We start from the raw sequence: 21,365 nt of genomic DNA on the forward strand, positions 1-21,365 counted from the left end.
CTCTTTCCTTTCTTTCTTTTTTCCTCCTTCCTTTCCTTTGATTAATGTTTATCAAGTGATGCATCTGACTTTTTAATATGGTTCCTTTATGATTTTGTTTTTGCAACATGCTATTTGCTTTGTTATGTAGGAGCTATATATGACGGTATTGACACTGAGTTTTGTATTGCTCTTTTGTCAGTGTATTACTTTTTATTGTATTTAACTATTTATATGTCCTTTTTAAATTAATCAAGATATTAGAACTAAAAAAAAAAAAACATTCTAATGAAAGAGGAGTTATTCTCAACTCTGGGACCAAAGTCCTGGAATTCACTTATGCTTGAACTCTGCTACTCTCAATTACTGACAGAGTTCAAAAAGGGTCTTGCACCACACATATTTTAAAGATATTAGCAGACCTGCACCAAAAGAGATAGTTCGGGGTAGCGTTCATGTTACATGTGCAGTAAGTAAGCCTTCTGGCATCGATCCATGCTAAAGGTCACCTTTATGGTTATTATGCCAAACCAAAGACTCACTATTAGGACTATACACACATCATCTTTAATACAAAAAAACTACACTGTTGCAAACAAGCGGAAAGGGTCACATTCACTGTTTTATCTTCGTTAATATTAAAATACAAACTACATAAAACAGGAGCAAATCAGTGAGCAATGTCCAAGAAAATGACAACAAGGCTAGGTAGAGCCGAGTTGTTTTGCAAAAGAATGGCAAATAAGATAAGTGTACTTGGAAAATAAATACCTACGTTTCATATCTTCCCGTAATTTAGCCATAGCGTCTTGGTTTTCCTTCATTGAAAGGCACTCCAAGAGGTAACTGAAAAACACAGAGGAAAATAGTCAGAATTGTGGGTTTAGATGAGCATGCCACACTGACATGATGACCTTTGAGGGTACAGCTTTTATGTAAGTTGTTGGAAACTGTCACCAGGTACATAGTGTGAGTGCCCTTCCAATTGCATTTTACTGAGTTGCAGTAAGAGGGACCAGATGAACTTTGGGAGAAAAATTATGTTTTAGTGAGGAAAGAAGTAAATACCATACATGGAGTATTTTAAGAAGATAAATCTAAATGTCCATAATTTTTTAGCCATAGGTATATCTTATGTAGCCCATGCTTTCTTCACGCTGCAAATTCACACTAGTTGAAGAAAATGTTTGCCCTTGAACTCAGTTAAAACAGAGACACTAGTAAAGACCTTTCTTGTGACATCATTGATGCCATCACTGTAACACTGACATGACTTAACTAAGGCATTGAAGGCGGGTGCTTAAATGGGCATTGGTGTATTGATTACACCCTTTTTCCTATTGGTAAGAATTTGCCTGATCATAGGAGTAACAAGCATTGGCATACCCAATATAAAACAGTCCAATCAAATAAGAGCTTCCATCGTATCTCAGCGATATACGATGATACGAGATACGATGTGAGCGATTCGAAAACGTGTACTAACATAGCGGACCTAAACTTTTCGGGAATTACGATACATTTGGATTTTAATAACGACACCCCCAGAGGAGGATAGACCTCGAGTAAAGCCCTGACTAAGTCTTTTGGGTGTAAAAACCAGACGAAACACGTGTTGGCAAGGATCAGTTGGCTATTTTTATTTGAAGACAATTGGATGAATTGTACCCAGTGACTGGATTTACCTTAAAAAAATAAAGAAGACTCAGAAAACAACATAACTCTGGAAGCTCTTATTTGATTGGACTGTTTTATATTTTCTAGAGTTGATCAGGTTGAGAATTGTGTGGAAAATTTGTTGGCATACTCTGTATACCTTTTGTTACAACCAATGGCAGGAGTTGTATCTCCACCTTAGAGCATAAGCTAGATTGATTTATAAGATTACTGATTTTGATGTACACTATTTTTACGCAGCGTTCCCTACTGCCATAAAATTGTATCCATTGGCATCGCCAATAGGCCTCGCTTAGGGGACCTCAAATATTTAGCCAGAGCTAATGGTTTTAAATGTTTTAATCTAAAGCGTGGCATAATGTGCTGCCCAAGTGGTATTTTTCTACTTCGGTCATTGCATTCAGATATAGAATACATCGAGTAACATTACACATACAACAAGCCAAAACTATTGGCTTTGACAATTGGTGTTAGTTGCATAAGACAAATAAGCAACAGTTTTGGCTTATTTGTATAAAATATTGAACATTTTATTTTCTGAAATGCATGTCCGCTGTGTGGATCATATACAGTGAAGTAACCAAGCAGGGATGAGGGTTCCCTTACTGACAAACTGTTTTCTAGGAGAGCAAGGTAAAAGAAACTGGGAGCAGAGTGGACCATGCATCCGTCTGAGACTAGTTAAGCTGGGAAACTATAGTTTTTGAACACCTGCTTATGTAAGGAGACAGAAAGAAATTAGGAGTAGAAAATAAGTATTATCATAGCTCTTAGCACAGCTCAATGTGTGGCCAGCTGAGATCTCCAGCTGACAGAGAGCAACTAATCATTACAGCTTTGCCACCTAGTTTGGGAAACTTTCCCACTTGGTTCACAAGTACCTTTGTGCTTGCCGAGGGGATGAGCCTGGAGTTTAAAGGTCATTGGGATTTGTAAGAGAAAATAGTCACTTTTTAGCCCGTAGTAGAATATGGATAGGCAGGGGGGGGCAATAATTTGTATTTAGATTAATGGCTAATAATTAGCATATTAATAATGCAACAGAAATATGGTCTAAAAATAGTGTGTGTCATACCCACGCATGTCTATGTAGAACTCCGTAGCAAGAAAACGTGCACACATATTTTGCCTTACTTCCACACCACCCACAGTCCAGGCTTCTAACCACATCTAACAACAAAACGATCACAAAGGAGAAGAATTCACGAAAGCCATTTTTCTGCACCTCATTTTTGCATGATGTCGACCTATATTTCTGTCCCAAAGTGCTATAGAAAGTTTACCTAAATCTCACACATCCCCCAGCTGTTAATTCGTGGAAAATGCATGCAATTTAGACAGAAGCACGTTACTTCAGTCGAAAGAAAGAAAACACTGCACTTTAACCCATGCATTCCCTAAAATATTGCAGAATGGAAATGTTTACACGTATGAGGGGGGGGGGGGGGAGCGAAAATATAGCATACCTCTGAAACCAAGTATTGAACAGAGAAGCTTGACCGGCGGACTGGGGGTGGGGTGCAAAAACATATCAAACCTCCGAAAGCAAGTAGCGAACAGAGCAGCTTGACGAGGGTGCGGGTGTGCAAAAACATATGAAACCTCTGTAAGCAAGTATAAAAAAACAGATGGGAAGAGAGGCCATCACAGGTTGTACTGTGTGATAGCCAACTAAAATGTTCTCAGATGAAATCCCCGGGAAGAACTAAACACACAAAGGAGGGACTTTGACAGAAATGCACCAATAAGAAGCCAGCATTTCTGAGTGCCACAGATAGTAAACAATGACAATTGGTGGGTTTGCCAAACTCCACAGAAGAGATACAACAGGTTGATCGAAGCTCGACCTAAAAAGGGCAATATGCGGTTTCCAGAAGAAGGTGGCTGCAGGAATGTCTACTACAAAACTCCTCAACAGCTATCTGCCTTGGCACATTTTTATAACCTTAATCATTTATGACAATATGAACCAAAACACATGCATGTTACTCAAAACAAGCATTGGCAAATGCAATAGATTTACTGCTGTACAGCGGAAAGGGCTCTTCAAGCTTCATCAAGACACAACAAACAAGTATAGCATGAGCAACAGTATGGCTTAACCCTCATAAGGATCGGTTCTAATGCAATAGTGAAAAAAATTATGCAAAGAGGTACATGACACAGACCACAGCATAACACATTTCTTGCACAGACAGTACATGTACAAAGTATGGGCTGCTGCAAACGTTTCTTTACAAACGCACACTTCCTCCCACAAGCAAAAAACATGTAGTACGTGTAGCAGCTGTTCAATGCCCCTCACTTCACGGCCTCCTAGATTTCAAGTTCAATATTCTATCAGTAATAAGCTTCTCATAATTTTTGGAAGAAAAAAAAGAACAAAAGAGAATAGTCAAATTTGTTTATCCAACTATATAATACAGAATGAGGCAGCTCTAAATACTTTAGATTTAATAAAGATATCCGATTATTTTGTCTTGCGTTTAATCGCATATATAACTCTGATTTCCTTTACACTTTACTAGATTATAGAAGGCGGTTTGAATACTTAGTCATGCATTAGATAAGAGAGGCAAATGGTTCACCTTGCACTCCCATGTGTAGCCTCAATTAAAACAAGCATTGGCATAGCCTATAGGTCTCACCTTTGGGAACTTATAAGTGTTTTGGTATGCAGCACAATATCCTTGGTGCAAAAACTGTTGCATGGCTAAACACTTATAAGGTCCCAAAGGCGAGACCTATTGGCTATGCCAATGCTTGTTTCCTTAAGACAGGGTACGGGGATTGACATCTTTCCAAACACCGCAGTTTGTTATTACAGTCTGGGTCCAAGGAAACATCTGAGACATACCAAGGAAAAGCCCCCAGCTGAGGAAAAACATTAACACCCAGACGAGGTTAGTCCACCTATTGTCCGGGTGGAGGGCTCCGAACAACGCCCAAACCTGCTGCGAAGGCGACTTCCACGAGCGGCAGCCCCTCCTGAGGGGCTCCATGTGGCGAGTTTATGGTCTTTAAAACCCAGGGTGTGTTTTATTTGCAGCAGATGCTGACGTAAGTGTAAATTAACAAGCTCCCTGACGGCATCGTCCGCAGATTACCGACATAATCGGTTTTAACTTTCACAAAACTTTGATTTTTAATCTACCGCATGTTACTGTTCACAGCATTGCAACAATTTTTGCGACACACTTTGCAAGGCCAGAACCGGAAGAAATATGTAGCCAAGAATCTTTTATTGTTTTCAATTCGATTTTAATAAGGGACAACAGATAGCGTACAGTCTTTATCACTGCGTAGTAATTTATACGTATGGGATAAAATAAATTGTAATGTGAGTAAAGTCGTCATTTTAAGAAGATAATACACATACTAGCTTAATTGAAATTACAATACAAATAAAAACAGAAGTTGAACGAGGGCAATGACGTTATATACAACAAGGATAAGAAAACTAGAACTTTAAAGAGGAACAAATGTTCATAAGCAATAAGTTAAAAGACGTTGGTACACGCCTGTGACAGCATAGTACAAAGGGGTACAAAGTTGAAGTTGCACTATGTTGTCATATGCAATAATGTAAAATAGAAGCTGACTGAGTACTATGACGTCATTGACAATAAAGCTACAAATATATCAGAAGCCGAAAGAGGACCAGGCCAGCACGTACGATAGAAAAAGAACGGAAAGTGAAAATCACAGCAGGGAACAATGGAAGTTGAAGTAGGCTAGTTCGTCATAAAATAATATAAAATAAGAGTAATAGTTAATGACGTCATAGATAATACAGCTAAGCATACTTGAAGCGAGAGAGGACTTTATAAACGCTGTATTTCTTTACATACGAAAGATAAAAGGAATTGAAATGATTCTGGTTATAAACAATAAAGAGACAAATAAAGGAAGGAGAATGAGCACGTTGTTGTCATATATAAACAAGTGCTGAAACACAAGCGCTGCCCCACGGCCGTGAAAGTGAAACAGTACCCGTGCATGCAGTGGAGTGAGTGCGGCAGAGATCACACACATCGTTTCCCTTGCGGAAGCGAGTTGGGGCACCCTCTGTTTGCAAGTTAATTACAAACAGATGTCGCCAAAACTCGCTCTCGCAAGGGAATCGCCAAACGTGCACCCGTTGCCGTTAAAAGCAATGCAATGTGTGCACGTTTTTGGCCTAAAAAGTGAATCGATTTCAAAAGTTCTCCTCCTATGCAGTGCATGCACACTGAGTAGGCGAGACCTAAACAGACACACACACATCCTCTGCTAGATGAAGGGGATACTTTCTATGCCTAAAAGGAACGAAAATTGACCCCATGATCTTGGGCCAAAGTGAGCCTGTGTTGACTGGAATCCAAATCATGCAAAGACTGCTGTAATATCATTGTGCCTAGCCTATGTATTTGACAGCACATCAAGCCCGCCTTAAAACCAATCCACTCAAAATAAAGGTGTTCTACACCATCCACCGACCTTACTGGAAAAAAAGCCTAAGATTCCAGTAAACCTAGCTCCACAATACATCCCAACAAGAAATCTTCTCTCATGGGCTGCTAACTTGAACACTGATCAGTCAAGCAGATGAAACAAAGAGACAGATCACTGGGAGTATAAGGTCCAAAACTAGTGAATGCCCCCCCTCCCTTCTTGGGATAAGCTATCTCATAACAAGTGCTATAGGAAACTCATGAAAACTTACTTAAATACTGAACTCGACCTTCTAAACAGTATTTCCGGATTCCCAGGGTCTGTAACTGCAGATTATCAGAAACAGGTATCCATGACTCATGCTTGGACACGTTCTCTCCTAATTCACTTTCTTCAGATTGAACACTGATCCATTGTCTCTGAAGGTTACATATAGTGCCTCATAACACTCATAGCAGGCATGGAACACTTAGATTATATGACCTCATTGTACTTAGGACAATGGATTGATCAAATATAACATTCAATATGATACTTCTCGATTGCCCACAAGGAATTTCACTAACAAATTCCTGCGCCCCAAAACAACAAGTTTCTTTTCAAAATACTTTATTTGGTTTAAAAAAAAAAAAAAAAGTTACAAATTTCCAATAAATATTTTTTTTAAAGAGCACATATATACAATTCTTGATCACAATACGCAGATAACCATTCCAATAGATACAATGGGGTATATATACACATCAGGATCAGTAAGAAGAGATGGAAGAAGAATCAGCCACCAGATACACTCATGGGGCATAGCTAATAAGATGCCAGCTAAAATATGGGGGTTTATTAATTCTCCGTACAGTTTCTGGACCTCAGTGAAGATTTCAGAAATCCTACCACAAATGGGATACATTCTGGCTTCAGCATTTGTAAAAAGCAAAGAGCTGGATGGACCTGAATAAAATTCTACTTTTTTTAAAAGTGGGTTTAAAAAAAAACCTCCGGGGAGCTAAATAGAGGTTATAAAAAAACAGAGTGCAGCAAATCCTGTGGAGACACTCCTTCGCAGCCACAGGATGCTAGCACCTGGCCTCAATGGCTCCCCTTTAGAACAGCAATTAAAAGATGGAAATAATCCATACGATACCTGGTCAATAAAAACCGCTTGTGGGCCGACAAAGGCCACAGAAGATATGGCTCAGTGGAAGGAGTAGTTTTAAGCATCACAAATTTACAGACGCTAGGTTTACACAGTTCTACCCCATCTCTAGTTCCTAAGGGAAATAAAAGACTTCTTTACAAACTGCACGTCCACTACGGTAATAAGATCAGGCCTAAAAAAAAGAAGGTCCGGCGCCCCAGCTCACCAAAACAACCCTTTATATATTTTAGCCACGGGATATGAATCATGTGGTCCAGGCTCAAAACTTCTCAGTATCTGATGGTTAAGGACTAGGTCTTTGTTTAACCACCAGTTGAGCCAGAAAAGCAGAGGGCGCATTGCCAGAATGTCACAGATAAATGGTAACCCTGTTTCTTCATCTACTATTAAATTAGATATTCCTCTAGGTACTCACAGGAGCTGTTTTTAAAAAAGTATTTTCCGCCACCTGTGTACCCTCAGATGCTGCATATCCCCATAGTTCACTACCATAACTGGCAATAGTGACACTTTTAACTTGGTATATTTTATACATTGCCGCAATAGGGCGCTTACCCATTCTTGCAGTAAAGTTGAAAATGTCTGTATTCGCGCTTCTAACCTCCCCCCTTTTTCTCCGGACTAGGGCATCCCAATTCAAGTGATCATCCAATAAAACGCCCAGGTATGCGAAAGTTGAGGTTATGGGCACTTTCTCGGCATTCACTTTAAAGGGATACTGCTTCTTTGGGCGCAACCAGACCTGCATAATATAGGATTTTGAGTTATTTATAGCTAGGTCGCGTTCAGTCATGAAGCTTCGAAAGGCGTCAAGCTTGCCGTTCTAGCAACGAGGACCACGTCGTCCGCGTATAGCAGGACGGGGAATCCCCATCGCCCCACTTAAGGGAAATCGGCCCCAGTTTCTACCAAGATCGTATCCAGGTCATTGATGTATAAATTAAAGAGAAACGGGGCCAAGATGCACCCCTGCTGTACTCCCCTTTCAATGTTAAAGTCCCTAGATACCTTAAGATCCTGGGTGAATCTAATGTTTGCCTTCTTGTCCCTGTGAAGATCCCTCAGGAAGTCAACCAGGCTAGCCTTCACCCCCATGGCCCTCATGGACAGCCACAGTTTCCTCCGATTGACACAATCAAAAGCGGAGGAAAGATCCATGAACGCCATGTGGATCGTACCCCGGCAACCGTGCACTTCCCAAGGATGTATAGGTTGAGGCATTGGGCTAGAGTAGAATGCCCTGGGCGGAACCCGTATTAGACGTCAGAAATGATCTTATTATCTTCCGCCCAAGCGTCAATCTGTTCAATACAACTCCGCACACAACTTTGACCACAGAACCAATAAGGGAGATCGGTCTATAGCACAAAGTCCTATTACGGTCGCCCTTCTTGAATACCGAACGATTTTCGCGGTGCCCCAAGACACCGGGTAACCGGCGTTAAACACGGCCACCAGTACCAGAGCCCAGAGGGATGGATTTGATTTGAAAAGGTCTGGTGGAATACCATTCTGGCCTGGGGCCTTGTTGCAAGACAACCCAGAGATACCTTTCTCCACTTCACTTGGTGTAAATGGGGCCATGGTGTCAGTTTGAGCTCTAGCTTTGGGTTGTTGTTGAGTTGGAACACTCTTAAATATAGAACAAAAGTGAGACAGCCATTCGGCTTCAGTTATGTTGGTACCTGGGTCTTTGGCCCCATCCCTCTCAAATAAGGGTCGGTTGATGATTCCCCAAAATCTTGTGCTACTACTAACGTACTTGGTTCCAGTAATTCTCTCCATGTTGCTTCCTTTAATTCCACCTTACGACTTGCCAATGTCCTTTTGTAATTAAGGCGAAGGACACGGATCCGGGGTTGATCTCTCAGATTTGCTTCTAGGGCTACCTTTAGATCTCTAGCGGCTTTGGAGCATAGAGGATCAAACCGTTTAGGATCACTGGACGTCGTTCTTTGTGCAGGGACACTTAATAACGCCCCCACCTTAGAGACAATCCCTTCAAAAGCCTTAAGGACACCCTCGGCAAGAGAGCTAGGAGACAAACATAATGCTATTTCAGAAACGCATGAATCATGTACCTTGTCATAAAATAGGTCCGGTGCCACCTGGGACCACTTAAGGCGGCGCCTGCCATCCGTAGGTCTCAACGCACCTGGCGCTATCACCCTAACCTGTCTTTTCAACAGACCACTCACCAAGCACACACACACATGATTGTGATCACTAAATACACTATCATTGTAAATCCCTGGAGGATGGACTGGAGCCCAGCAGACATCAAAATATAGTCTATGAAAGGCCCACCGCTGCGTCCTTTAGTGAAAAACGCAACTGTAATGACCTAAAGTATTTTTACGGATAAATCATACAAATAATTGGTGCTCACCCTAACATCTGGACTGGTTGCACATGCACCCCAAAACCATAGGGGGCCGAAGGTGCTAGTCCCGTCTAGACCAGTCATGAAAGCTCCCACATATCTCTATGAGATGAAGGCATCTGGTCGACCCACCTGTATATTACAACAGTTCCAAGGAAAAAGAAAATATAGACCATACACAGAAATCGACAGACTCCTCCCTGTGCTAGGATTGTGCCTCGAACTGCAGAGATATAGGCCAAAGTTTACAAAACGGAGACACAAATGTCTCAAAGTCCTGGCTGAAAGCCCCTGGCGTCTAGGGACGGGAAGACCTCTGGTCACAGAACCCTTCCATGTGTGTAGCCCCGCCCAGTTGCACACTCCGTCCATAACAACTGTGGTGATGATATATGTATCTGCCTAAGGGTTATAACGCGGCTGGACAACCAGCATGGCGAGACAACTTTTGAAGCGCACAGAGGGAGGAAAAGAGACTGTTGGTCGACTGATGACGTCTTAGGAGCTGCGGCTGCCTAGGCGGGGCTATGCGACACCCTGAAAAGTGGGTGACAAGTGGCGAAAAAAGGTGGGCAATCCATCTCAATTCATGGCACGATAGGCCATGACGTGAGATCTGGTGTTTGCGTTTTATAGCGCCTGTGCCGCCCTTAGGTCGGCTCAAAGCGTCGCTGCTGGGTACATGCGAGGGAAGGCGGGGACGCTGGAAACGAAAGAAGGATGTTAGGGTAACTTATATATAGGAGGAACTCCGGAAGATGCTTGTCTAGCGCACGTGACACACTAGGGGTGTTTGAAAGCACTACAAAGGGATAGGAGCATAAAGGAGGGGCAAGAGCACTAAAGGGAAGTGTAAGGGGGCGAGGGAAGAGGAGAATGGTGGTGGGATGTTTGTATAGACGGCTTCACTTTATAGCGCTGCGGGGCAATAGATCGCTTTTGGGAGCTTCATTCCTCGAATCGCTACAGATAAGGAAAATGCTACCTACCAGTATGCATCTGTTCTTGAAGAGTAAACCCCTGTGTTTTGGTGTTCTTTTTGGTACCGGTACTATTGCATTCTTTTGCAGTAGTGATTCTACCGATTGCCTTAGTAATAAGAGATGCTCTTGTGACATAGGACGTTGTCTGGGTGGTATTGCCGGAGGAGTGGAAGTGAGCTCCAGGCAATATCCTGACTAAATTATTTGTCTCACCCACCTGTCTGTGGTGATGGCATTCCAGACAGGTAGGAACTGTTGTAATCTTCCCCCGACCAGAGTGGAATGGTCTGGGGGGATGGAAGGAAAGTCACTGTTTGGGAGTAGAGGCATTGCGATTGTTGTTGCCTCTGCCTCTGCCCTTATTGTTATTTCCTCTATACCCTCCTCTATAGTATCCCTTACTGGGTGAGGTTTGGTTGGTCTGTTTGTAAGTAGAGGAGGTATTGTCCGTTTGGAAGCCTTTTGATGCACCCCATATGAGGAGCGACGAAAGGAAGGTCTATGGGCTTGTGTTTGTAAAGCACCCATTGATTTTGCAGTATCAGTGTCTTTTTTCATCTTTTCTAGAGCACGGTCTACATTTGGACCGAAAGACTTCTATTGGATCAGTATGCAGGTATTCTCCATGAAAAGTAGCTGCTCTATGAATGAGCTGTGTGAACCCAATGGTGTCATCTGGTGGAGATGGCCTAGACGGGTATGCCTCATACTGTGGTAGATCTGGTGCATTGTAATCTTCCCATGGGTCACCTGATGACCCAGCCATATCATCTGGGTCATTAATTTAATCTATTTGCTGATAACTGTGTTGAGAGTATGTATCCCCATAGTCCTCCTCCTGTGGTATCATACTATGTGTTGTAGCTGGTGAGTTTCCAGGAGAAATAAATACTAGTGGTGAAGGAGGTCTTGTGGGGGAAGTCTAAACATACTTCTTTGAGGGAATAGGAGATGGCTTAGGACAGTCCATTTTCCACTTTTCAGGCATTGTATATATTTGTCCAGTTTGTGGATAAATTTTTTGAGTCTTTTGCCTTACATCAGGCTGGAAAAGCTCTTCTACCGGTAAATCTTTCTTCGGCGCCGATTTATGTGGTTTGGAGCTTTTACAGTGTCTATTATCCTTGGAACGGTTCTTGTTTTCGGTTCCGAAGATTTATCTTGTTTCTTGTTAGGATCAACGCTTTTTGGATCTGAAGTTTTGGGTGCAGAGTGTTTAGACTCGTCCGTTCTTAGTGCCGGAGTGTGTTTCGGTATGGAAACCGGTTTCGGGTCTGCTTTTTTAGGTACCGGAGCAGTTCTTGTTTCGGTAACGTCTTTCGGCACCGGGCTTGGTTTCGGAACATCCTTCGGTGCCGAACTTGGTTTCGGTTCCAGTTTGGTAACCCTTGGTATCGCAGGGTGTTTCTTCGGCTTAAGCACTTTCTGCTTTTCGGGACCGGCGGTCTGACTCGAGCTCGAGTCGACCAGAAGCTTTTTAATAGTCTTCACTGCCGAGCCCAAAGGCGGGGCATCGGAGATTTTCGATCGGTGTGCACCCAGACCTGAATGTGGGGGTGGAACCGAAGCCTGTTCCGGTATGGAGGGGTGAACAGGGTCGACGCTCTTACTCACGACCTGTTGACCAGCTGGAAGAAGATAGTCATCTTCGGATCGATCTCTCTGCTCCGGAGTCCTCTGCCTCGGAAGCGACGTCATAGCTCTTCGAGCTCGACAGTCCCGGACTGTTTTCTTGGACCGGAACGAAGCGCAGGCCTCACAGTCTCGACTCTCGTGCTCTGGAGACAAGCACAGGTTGCAAAATTCATGCAGGTCGGTGCAGGGAAACTTGTGTCCGCACTTAAGGCACTTCTTGAACTGTGTTCTTTCCATGAGCCAAAGGCCCAATGGCTCAGTTGGGCCCAACTGCCCGACGAGTACTGGAATGGAGAAGTGGATCCTCTATTCGACGCGGGTGACCGGAATCAGTGTCGAAGATGATATTGATATTGTAGTTTGATTTATGAATTCGAAAATAGATTGGTAACGGGACCGAACGATGAACACATCCGAACCCGATGGCGGAAAAAAACAGTCTCAGGATGGAGCCGATGCCCATGCGCACTACGGTCTAAGGGAGGAGTCACCCAGCAGACAAAGACTCTTCCAAGACAACAACAAAGTGTAATGTTTATGTTGTTGCAATTTTTACAGCGCGCAAATACCGAGGGTGTCTTAGCGCTTAACTGATCAAATGATAATAACATACCTTTAGTGTATAAACAACCAAGTTTTTAACTGCTTCCTGAAGCTGAGGAGGGTGGATGAAGTTTTAATGGTGAGGGGAAGAAAATTCCATAATCTAGCAGTGGAAATCACGAAACATCTGTCGCCCCAGTTAGCTTTCCTAGTACGTTGGACATTAAGCAGATGAGCTGAAGATGAGCGAAGTGTCCTGAGAGGTACAAGAGGACGAAAAGCTTGTTTAAGAAACTGCGGGTCAGAATTGTTAATAGCAATTGTTAATAGCAATACATAGTGCCTTACATTTTGTACGGCTTTTGACAGGAAGCCAGTGAAGCTGTCGAATGAAAGGGGTAATAGAGGTGTACTTGGGTATGCCCAATAAGATTCTAGCTGAGGCATTCTGCACCAGTTGAAGCTTATTTAGAACCTTTTCCTGCGCGTTAAGAAGGAGGGCATTGCAGTAATCCGTTCTGGAAAAAATAAGGGTGCTGATCAATGTGTTCCCAGCTGTTGTGGGAAGGTAAAGGAGAAGCTTCTTGATTTTCTTTAGAGTAAAGAAGGAGTTGGCTCTGAAACTGGAATACCGGCTTGATGATAGGGAACATTTTCGGTATATGCAGGTTCGACATGCCTTGTCCTCAGCCTTTCCCCCCGGGACTGATATTCCACAATCCTCCCCGCTGGAGGATCGTATCCTAGACGGACACGTCCCCGATAGTACGATTTCCTTAATATACAAGAAGCTCATTAACAACAGGGCTGACCAGCTGGGGAAACTCCGTGCTTCCTGGACAGCGGACGGGCTTGAACTAGACGATGAGGACTGGCAGTCGGCTGTTTCTTCCCCTAAGGAAGTGGCTATTCCGGCCCGACTTCGTTTTGTCCAGCTAAAGATCCTCCACCGTGTGTATGTAACTGGTATGCGACTGGTGCGAATGGGGCTTGCGACGGATGGACGGTGTAGGCGTGGGTGTGGTATGGATGGTACTTTTCTTCTTGTTCTATGGGAATGTCAGGTTGTCTCGGCCTTCTGGTCCAGGGTGCATGATGTGATGGGACGTGTCACAGGAGTCCCCCTCCTTCCTGAGGCACGGTGTTGCTTGCTCAATGTGTGGGAGCCTACGGACTGTACTGCTGCTCAGACGTTCTGGATCACTCTGGGCAACATGGTTGCCAAGAGGGACATAGCTCAGCTCTGGGGCTCTGCCAGACCACCACGGCTCAGTGCCTGGAAGGATAACATGGACTGGTGCATGTTTCGAGAAAAGACGGTGTATGAGGCACGGGGTCGTCCCAGAAAGTGGTCCAGGGTTTGGGCACAGTGGAATTCATACCGTGGCGATATTTGTTCCCCTCCACTCGATTATGAGATTCCTGTCCCCTCCTCCCCATGATTGGCGTTCCGTTTTTTGTTTTTCATATCACCTGTATCCTTTCTTCCTTCATGATCACCCCCCCTTGCCAGATTCGTGCCTTCCTATATTTACTCCTTTTCCCCTTTCCCCCCCTCTTATGACCCTTGCCAGTATGATGCCATGTGTTTGTGTTGTTGTTTTTCTTCGACAAAATCAAAAAATTAAACCTCTGATATCCTTTTAGTACATTTTATGCTCCACACTATAATGTGTGCTCAGTGATCGTCTTAGAAGTGTACTGTCCTGCTTTATTCTTTCAATATGTGTCATAGCGGCCGGCCCTGAGGGGTTGTAGGCAGACGCTGTGTAATGTGCATTTCATAAATAAAGGTTTAAAAAAAAAAAAAGAAGGAGGTGGAAACGACCGCATTGACATGATGGTGGAACAGCAGTCTGTCGTCAAACACGACTCCAAGGTTACGAACCTTAGTAACGGGTTCGGGTGGAGGACCCATCTCACTAGGCCACCAGAGGGGGGACCAGGCAGGTTCAAGCTTCCCAAAGGTCATTACCTCTGTCTTTCCAGAGTTTAATTTTAAGCAATTGGAGGACATCCAGGAGCTAATAGCAAGCATTCCCTCTTGGAAGTTAGCTGCAACTGAGAGACCATCCTGATGTACTGATAGAACCAGCTGGGTGTTGTTGGCGTAGGTTGTAAGACAGATTCCATAAGACTTGATCACCCTCGCTAAGTCCGAGACGTAAATATTGAACAAGGTCGGACTTAGTGAGGAGCCCTGCGGCACACCACAATTAAGGGGAAAAGTGGGGGAAAGGAAGGAGCCTAATTTTACAGTTTGAGTGCGTTTGGCAAGAAAAGATGCAAGAAGATCTTTGGCTTTATGTTGAATACCAATCGCTGAGACACGGTCGATCAGAGTAGCATGATCGACCGTGTCAAAGGCCGCGGACAAGTCAAGCAGTATCAAAACTGCTGCAACGCCCTTATCTAGAGTCATTCTAATTTTGTCAGCCGCTTTTATAAGGGCCGTCTCCGTTCAGTGCCCTTGCCTGAATCCGAATTGAGTATCATCAAGCAGGTGGTTAGAGTCAATGAATTTGGAAAGCTGCCTCTTCATAAGATTTTCAAAAATGTTGGCGGGAAACAGGAGACAGGCGATAGGTCTGTAGCTGGAAGGTGATGTGGGATCCAGGGTAGATTTTTTAAAAGTGGCTTGATAATGGCCTTTTTCCTGACTGAAGGATAGGAACCTGTAAGGAACATGGTATTGCAAATGTTGGCTAAAGCGGGAGAGATGGCATCCGGAATGAGGTTGAGGATGGAAGGAGGACATGGGTCAAGGGGTGAGCCTGATTTAATGGTAGAGATTAGATGAGAAATATGTTCCTCAGAAACCTGATTAAACGTAGGAAAAGAAGAAGAGGTGTTGGTACAGGCGTACCTAGCAGTATTGTGTGTTGAAGAAGGCTCGTGAAGGAAGGCAGAAAAGATGGAAGTGACTTTGTCCAAGAAGAAGTCTGCAAGAGAATTGCAGAGGGCTTGAGAAGTGTCGGGAGGAGGGTTAGGGGGGATTAGAGAGGTGGTTGACCACCTGAAACTTTTTTTGCAGAGTTGTCTTCCACATTAATTTGAGTAGTAAAGTAAGTAGGTTTTTCTGAGGAGATAAGATCTTTATACTTGGACAGGGCGCTTTTATAAGAGTGTTTATCAAGGGGGTTGTAGTGCCTGCGCCAGTGGCCTTCCAAGTTTCTACAGTGTTGTCTTTGTAAACGGAGGGATTCAGAGAACCATGGAGCGGAAGGAAACCTTCGGTTACGGAGAATGGTCTTGGGAGGTGCCAGTGTGGTACACGCAGTGTCCAGGTTTTTGAGGTAATTACTAGATGCTAATGCCGGATCCGGCTCCGCCACATTGAAGACATTAGTCAGCATTGAGGCAAGAAGAGGAATATCAATGTTTTTCCAGTCTTGGGTTAAAGCTGGGGATGATGGTCTTACTTGAGGACGAGGGGACCTAGCTTTAACTGAGAAGAAAACTGCAGAATGATCTGTCCAAGTGAAGGGAATAGGAGTGGAAATCCAAATGTAAGGGTGGTTAGTGAATATACCATCAAGGGTATGTCCTGCCTTATACGTAGGCAGGGTGACAAGTTGACGAAGGCCTACGGCTAGAAAATCACTAATAAGGGAGATGGTATCATTGTCAGTAAGGGATTCCAAATGGAAATTGAAGTCTCCTAGTATGGTGTAATGAGGAGCTCCAGCTGTGGTCTCGACGTGATTGTGAAGACTCGCAGGAAGTTAGCTTTAGGGCCAGGAGGGCGATAGAGCAAAGCGCCTGTGAAAGATTGGTTGCTGGAAAGACAGATAGAGAAAGAAAAGGCTTCACAGCCTCCATAGTTAAGGGCTGTGGTTTTTATAACAGTCTCTATGTATATTGGCTATACCACCACCTTTTTTAACAGTTCTGTCTAATCTGTTCACGCAATATCCATCAGGTAAGGCTGCTTTGAAGTCTGGGCCAGAGGAGTTGTCACCCCAAGTCTCTGTGACAAACAGTAGATCTAAGTTGTACGAAGAAATGAGCTCCAAGATATCTAGTTTGTGTTTGGGAAGGGAGCGGACATTAATGAGTGCTGCCAGAACCGGTTTGGGGGTAACAGGTAAAAGAGAATGTCTTCTGCAAGCAAGACATTGGAAAGGGCCTACCAAAAGATCTGTATGAAGAACTAATGGCATACAATAAGGTAGGTTAGGGGATGGACTGAGTGCTAAGAGTTGTGAGGAGGTGTAGGTGATCGTTACAGGGACCTTTGACGCTTTAGGGTACAATTGACCAGGGGGAGTGGCCCTAGGCCCGGATGGGCGTAGACCAGCTTGCCTTCGGCGCGCCCGCTGCGCCCGCCCGCTGCGCGGACAGGAAGTGGTTTGATTTATATAGGGGTAGAGGATGGTGGGACTCATCCCAGCACTGGTGCGCTGACTGATTCGAATCGGATATGGCGGCAAGCCCTACATCCAACGCGTCAACTCCCAATCGTCTGCGCGTGGAGCGGGCACTGAATGTGGCGAGGCAGGGGTGAGTGAAAGTTTAAAAATGAGGCAAACAAGTTACAATAGGCACAACAGAGAATACAAAATAATACTTTTAAAATAATGGCTGTCTCGTCCTCCGGCTTCCGCCTCAGAGGAGTAGTTAGTCACTGATCTGGGCGCGCGGTGTAGTGAGCGACTTAAGTAGGCGGGAGGGCGGGACTCATCCCTGCACTGGTGCGCTGACTGACTCGAACCCCCGATATGGCGGCAAGCCCTGCATCCAACGCGTCAGCTCCCAATCGTCTGCGCGTGGAGCGGGCACTGAATGTGGCGAGGCAGGGGTGAGTGAAAGTTTAAAAAAGAGGCAAAAAAGTTATAATAGGCGCAACAGAGAATACAAAATAATACTTTTAAAATAATGGCTGTCTCGTCCTCCGGCTTCCGCCTCAGAGGAGTAGTTAGTCACTGATGAGTAATCATCAGGGCCCACCACCAGATGGTGATCTAATGCAACAGTGTGTGGTCTGCAGCTCATATGCCTCGAACACTATATTTTATTCCGCATTTAATCGTTGTGTGTAGAGCCTGCTTGTGACATGAAACCATTTACAAGCGCTTGCTTGTGGACTGCCCCTCTCCCAGTGCGAAGGGAGACGAGACAGCCAGCCATGGATGCAGGAAAGAAGAGAGAGGGGCAGAGACATGAGGGGAGAGCAGGAGATGGAGGGAATAAAATATACTGAGCAGAAAGAGCTACGAAGGAGACAGGCTGGAAGAGACCGGCAAAGGGCGAAAGGAAATTGGAGCTGGCGAGAGGGGAGCGGCTTGTCAACTGAGAGGAGATGGCGGGGTGGCATCAGAGGTCGCGGTGAGACAGTGACACTAAGCGCCGGTGGCTGTTCTTTGATGCTGTATCTTATTACCCACCTGGAAGGACTCAAGGTCACCCGACAACCCCTCCACGGACCTAGCAGGTGCTGAGTATGGGAACAGCTGAGCGGGGAAATTGCTGCTCCAATCAGGCACCTCTCCAAGCTTGCTAATAAACGGCCTCCCAGGGGCCTGGGGGTGGGGGAGTGGGGGGGGGGGGGGGGGGAGGGGGGATGAGGCTCCACTGCCGGCAGAGCTCCCAGAGGACCTGGCTCCAGGAGCTGTGACATGGAGCCAGTGTCCTGTCAGAGGCCTGGCCATTCATGCATTTCACCTGAGCCACTCCAGAAGCAGCTTCCTGGCCCCTGTACAGGCCATCAGTATATTTATAGTGCGAACATCCCACAAGAAGGGAGTCTAGGCGCTATACATCTCCCGGACTCAGTGCCAACACAATCCTATCCAAACAGATCGAAAGAACAGAGAACACAGAATACACAGATATGAGCGATCCAACACATTAACATGGATAACCGGACCAGGGGTCTGGCTTGGCTCTAAATGCCCTTGCACCAGCCAACCCACGAAAATGTTTGTCACGGAGACGGTGAAACAAACATCACATAAAAAATATATTACAGTCTTTTCAAAATATGAAAAGTGTGATGAAGGTGTGGAAGTACTTCCCCCTGCGGAAGTACTTCACCCTGTAAACCAGAATGCATCACTAAACCAACAGGACATTATTACAAAAAACTGTTTATAATCTGAACTTGGACTCATTTCTGCCCTCTTTTCGATCAACTGTTTATGTGGCCTCGATTCTTATAATATATAGAGAGCAACATTATAGTCTATTAAGTCTAATACACAACATTTGAACCACTCACAGCCTGAAGTCGGGTATTTGAAGGTGCTCACATGTGTGATAATAAAGAACAAGCGTTTAAACAAACCAGCCCCGGGACTCCATGGCAGCTGAGCGTGCCCAGGGAGGGGCGGCGTGGGAGGCCGCAGCCGAGGTTTGTCTGTGCTGGAGATGGAATTCCAGAGGTGGCTGCTGTAATAGAGCAAAAACAAGTGGGAGAGGAGGGGGAAGTGCTCAAAACAGCGGGTCTGCTTCATGGCTGTACTGAAGACTTTTCTTATCTGCTTGTTAAAATAAACAAGTAGATAAAAAAAGTCTTCACAGCAGCCACAAAGCAGGCAATGGTGTCCGGAGGGGCCGTCCAAAAAACGGACAGGGCGGCAACGAAAAACCCTCCTTTCCAATGGGAAGCCAGCGTTTACCATAAACGCTGACGTTACCCAGTGGAAAGGCGAGGCGGGGCTTAGAGTACCTTTTTGAAATCTTACATATACAATATCTCTCGCAGGGGCGGAGCAGCGCTTTACGCTGCCACGCCCACGAGACCTAAAGAAAATGTCACATCAACTGTATAGCTTTTAGATCAGCCGAAATGTTATCTTTACAACTCACGACCAGCAGAAGTCTATTGCAAAACTAGGAGTATTCAGAACAATTCTGAAAGCCATCCCTTCAAAGAAGGCCTCAGTTCCGTTTCATTGAAGACACAACTTTAAAGGTCACACGTGACCGTAAAAGCATATACATTTGCAAATAAATAGGGTGTCAACTGACTAGCTCAGGAGCAGTTTTTGCACTATGCTAGATTAGAGCAGACTGCCCGAAGTAGTTGAACAACATTCCTTGACAAACCACAAGAACCTGATACTATGCAGCAACTACTAGAATTATCTAGGCTGCAGACCACTGATAACACACCTCCATGTGGCCCTTGTGACAGATAGGATAGAAGAAGACCGACCAAGCTAGCGACCAGTGGAGCGCTGACTGCCCAGAGTAATTGACAACTGCGGAACAATCTGAAACATGAATGATGTATCAGATTGTTTTCTGTCCTTGATAATGTAAATACCTTTATGAAAGTATACGTGGTTAATTTAAATCTTTGTAACTGAATATATGTAACCTATGTATGAATTGAATTTGGCAAATAAAAATATTGTTGAAAAAAGTAATTATGTTTTGGAACATATACTGTACAAACTAGATTGTAATGTAAAATAAATACTGATTAATTGATGGGGGAGGCTAGGGGTTCCTTTGTGATGCTAACACAGTAGTTTGTTGCGATGCCAGTAGGGAGAGGGCTTCACATTAAAGGATAACCAATATTGCAACAATTGCTCCTCTTTATCAAATAATGCTCGAGGGGTTGGGAAGGGTCACCGTACTACTTGTGATGACTGGGAAATGACTAGGTGTAGGGTGACCAACTGGCATGGGTGCAAATTCAGGACAGTGAGTGTAAAAATTCAGGACAAGGGGTCAAAATTCAGGACAAAAGGTATGTTTTACAGACACATCAGAAAAGTTCGCACAGTAGTATATAAGTAAGTAAATAGACAACCATTTAGGTACAAGTGAAAAGAAGTTTATTTTAGGTTTAGACAAGTGTGTTCTTCATGGTTTTTCAGTATGTGCACAGCTTTGAGCAAATGTGCAGGTCTTTTTATGGTAGCAAAACCGCCCCCTACACTGTCCCAGCCTCCCTGGAAAACACCCAATGCCTGGTCCGGCCTTGCTACCACTCTCTAATAGTGACCCTCCTCGTCACATAGACCCTCTCTCATGTGTATTTAATTTCTTTTATAGTGCTACTCATCCCAAGTAAGTAGGACAGGGTGTTGGAGTGCGTTACATCACACATATTTTCTAGAGACAATGACATGATAATTGTGAAAGTCAATCTATAGGAAATGTACTTAAGATAATGAGGGTTACAAGGTGTAATCGTTCTTTTATCCATCATTCAGTCTATCACCATTAATTCTGTCCTTCCATCTGTGTGCCCATCCATATAAATATTCAACCATTTACAAACCTATCCTTCATCTATCCTTCCACTCATCCATCCCTCCATACACCCTTTCACTCATCCATTCCTCCATTCATCCTGTCACCTTGTCCATCCGTACACTCATCCATCCACTCTTCCACGCATCCCTCCAGCCATCTAACCTTTCCCCAATCCAGCCATCCTTTCACTTACTAATATATCCACACAGTCACTCATCCTTTCACCCATTCCTCCTTTCAGTCACCCATCCAACCACCCTTTCTCTCGTCATTCCGCTTTCATTTAGCCATCCATCCTTCCATCTACTCATCCATCCATTCATTAATCCATCCATTGACTTCATCACTCATCCATCCATCCTTT

At 44.3% G+C, this 21,365-nt stretch overlaps 1 protein-coding gene across 8 annotated transcripts in view; it reads right to left on the bottom strand.

The window, feature by feature from the left end:
- Window positions 1-21,365, bottom strand: part of CCNH (cyclin H) — a 249,184-nt gene that overhangs the window by 91,126 nt on the left and 136,693 nt on the right. For all 8 annotated transcript variants that reach the window (XM_086960869.1, XM_086960871.1, XM_086960868.1 and 5 more), the window contains exon 7: window positions 755-825. In XM_086960869.1, the coding sequence (XP_086816995.1) occupies window positions 755-825 (71 nt within the window). The remainder of the gene's footprint in view (window positions 1-754; window positions 826-21,365) is intronic.

Source organism: Lissotriton vulgaris, chromosome 3_1, assembly GCF_964263255.1.
Source record: "Lissotriton vulgaris chromosome 3_1, aLisVul1.2, whole genome shotgun sequence".
Classification (NCBI taxonomy): Eukaryota; Metazoa; Chordata; class Amphibia; order Caudata; family Salamandridae; genus Lissotriton; species Lissotriton vulgaris.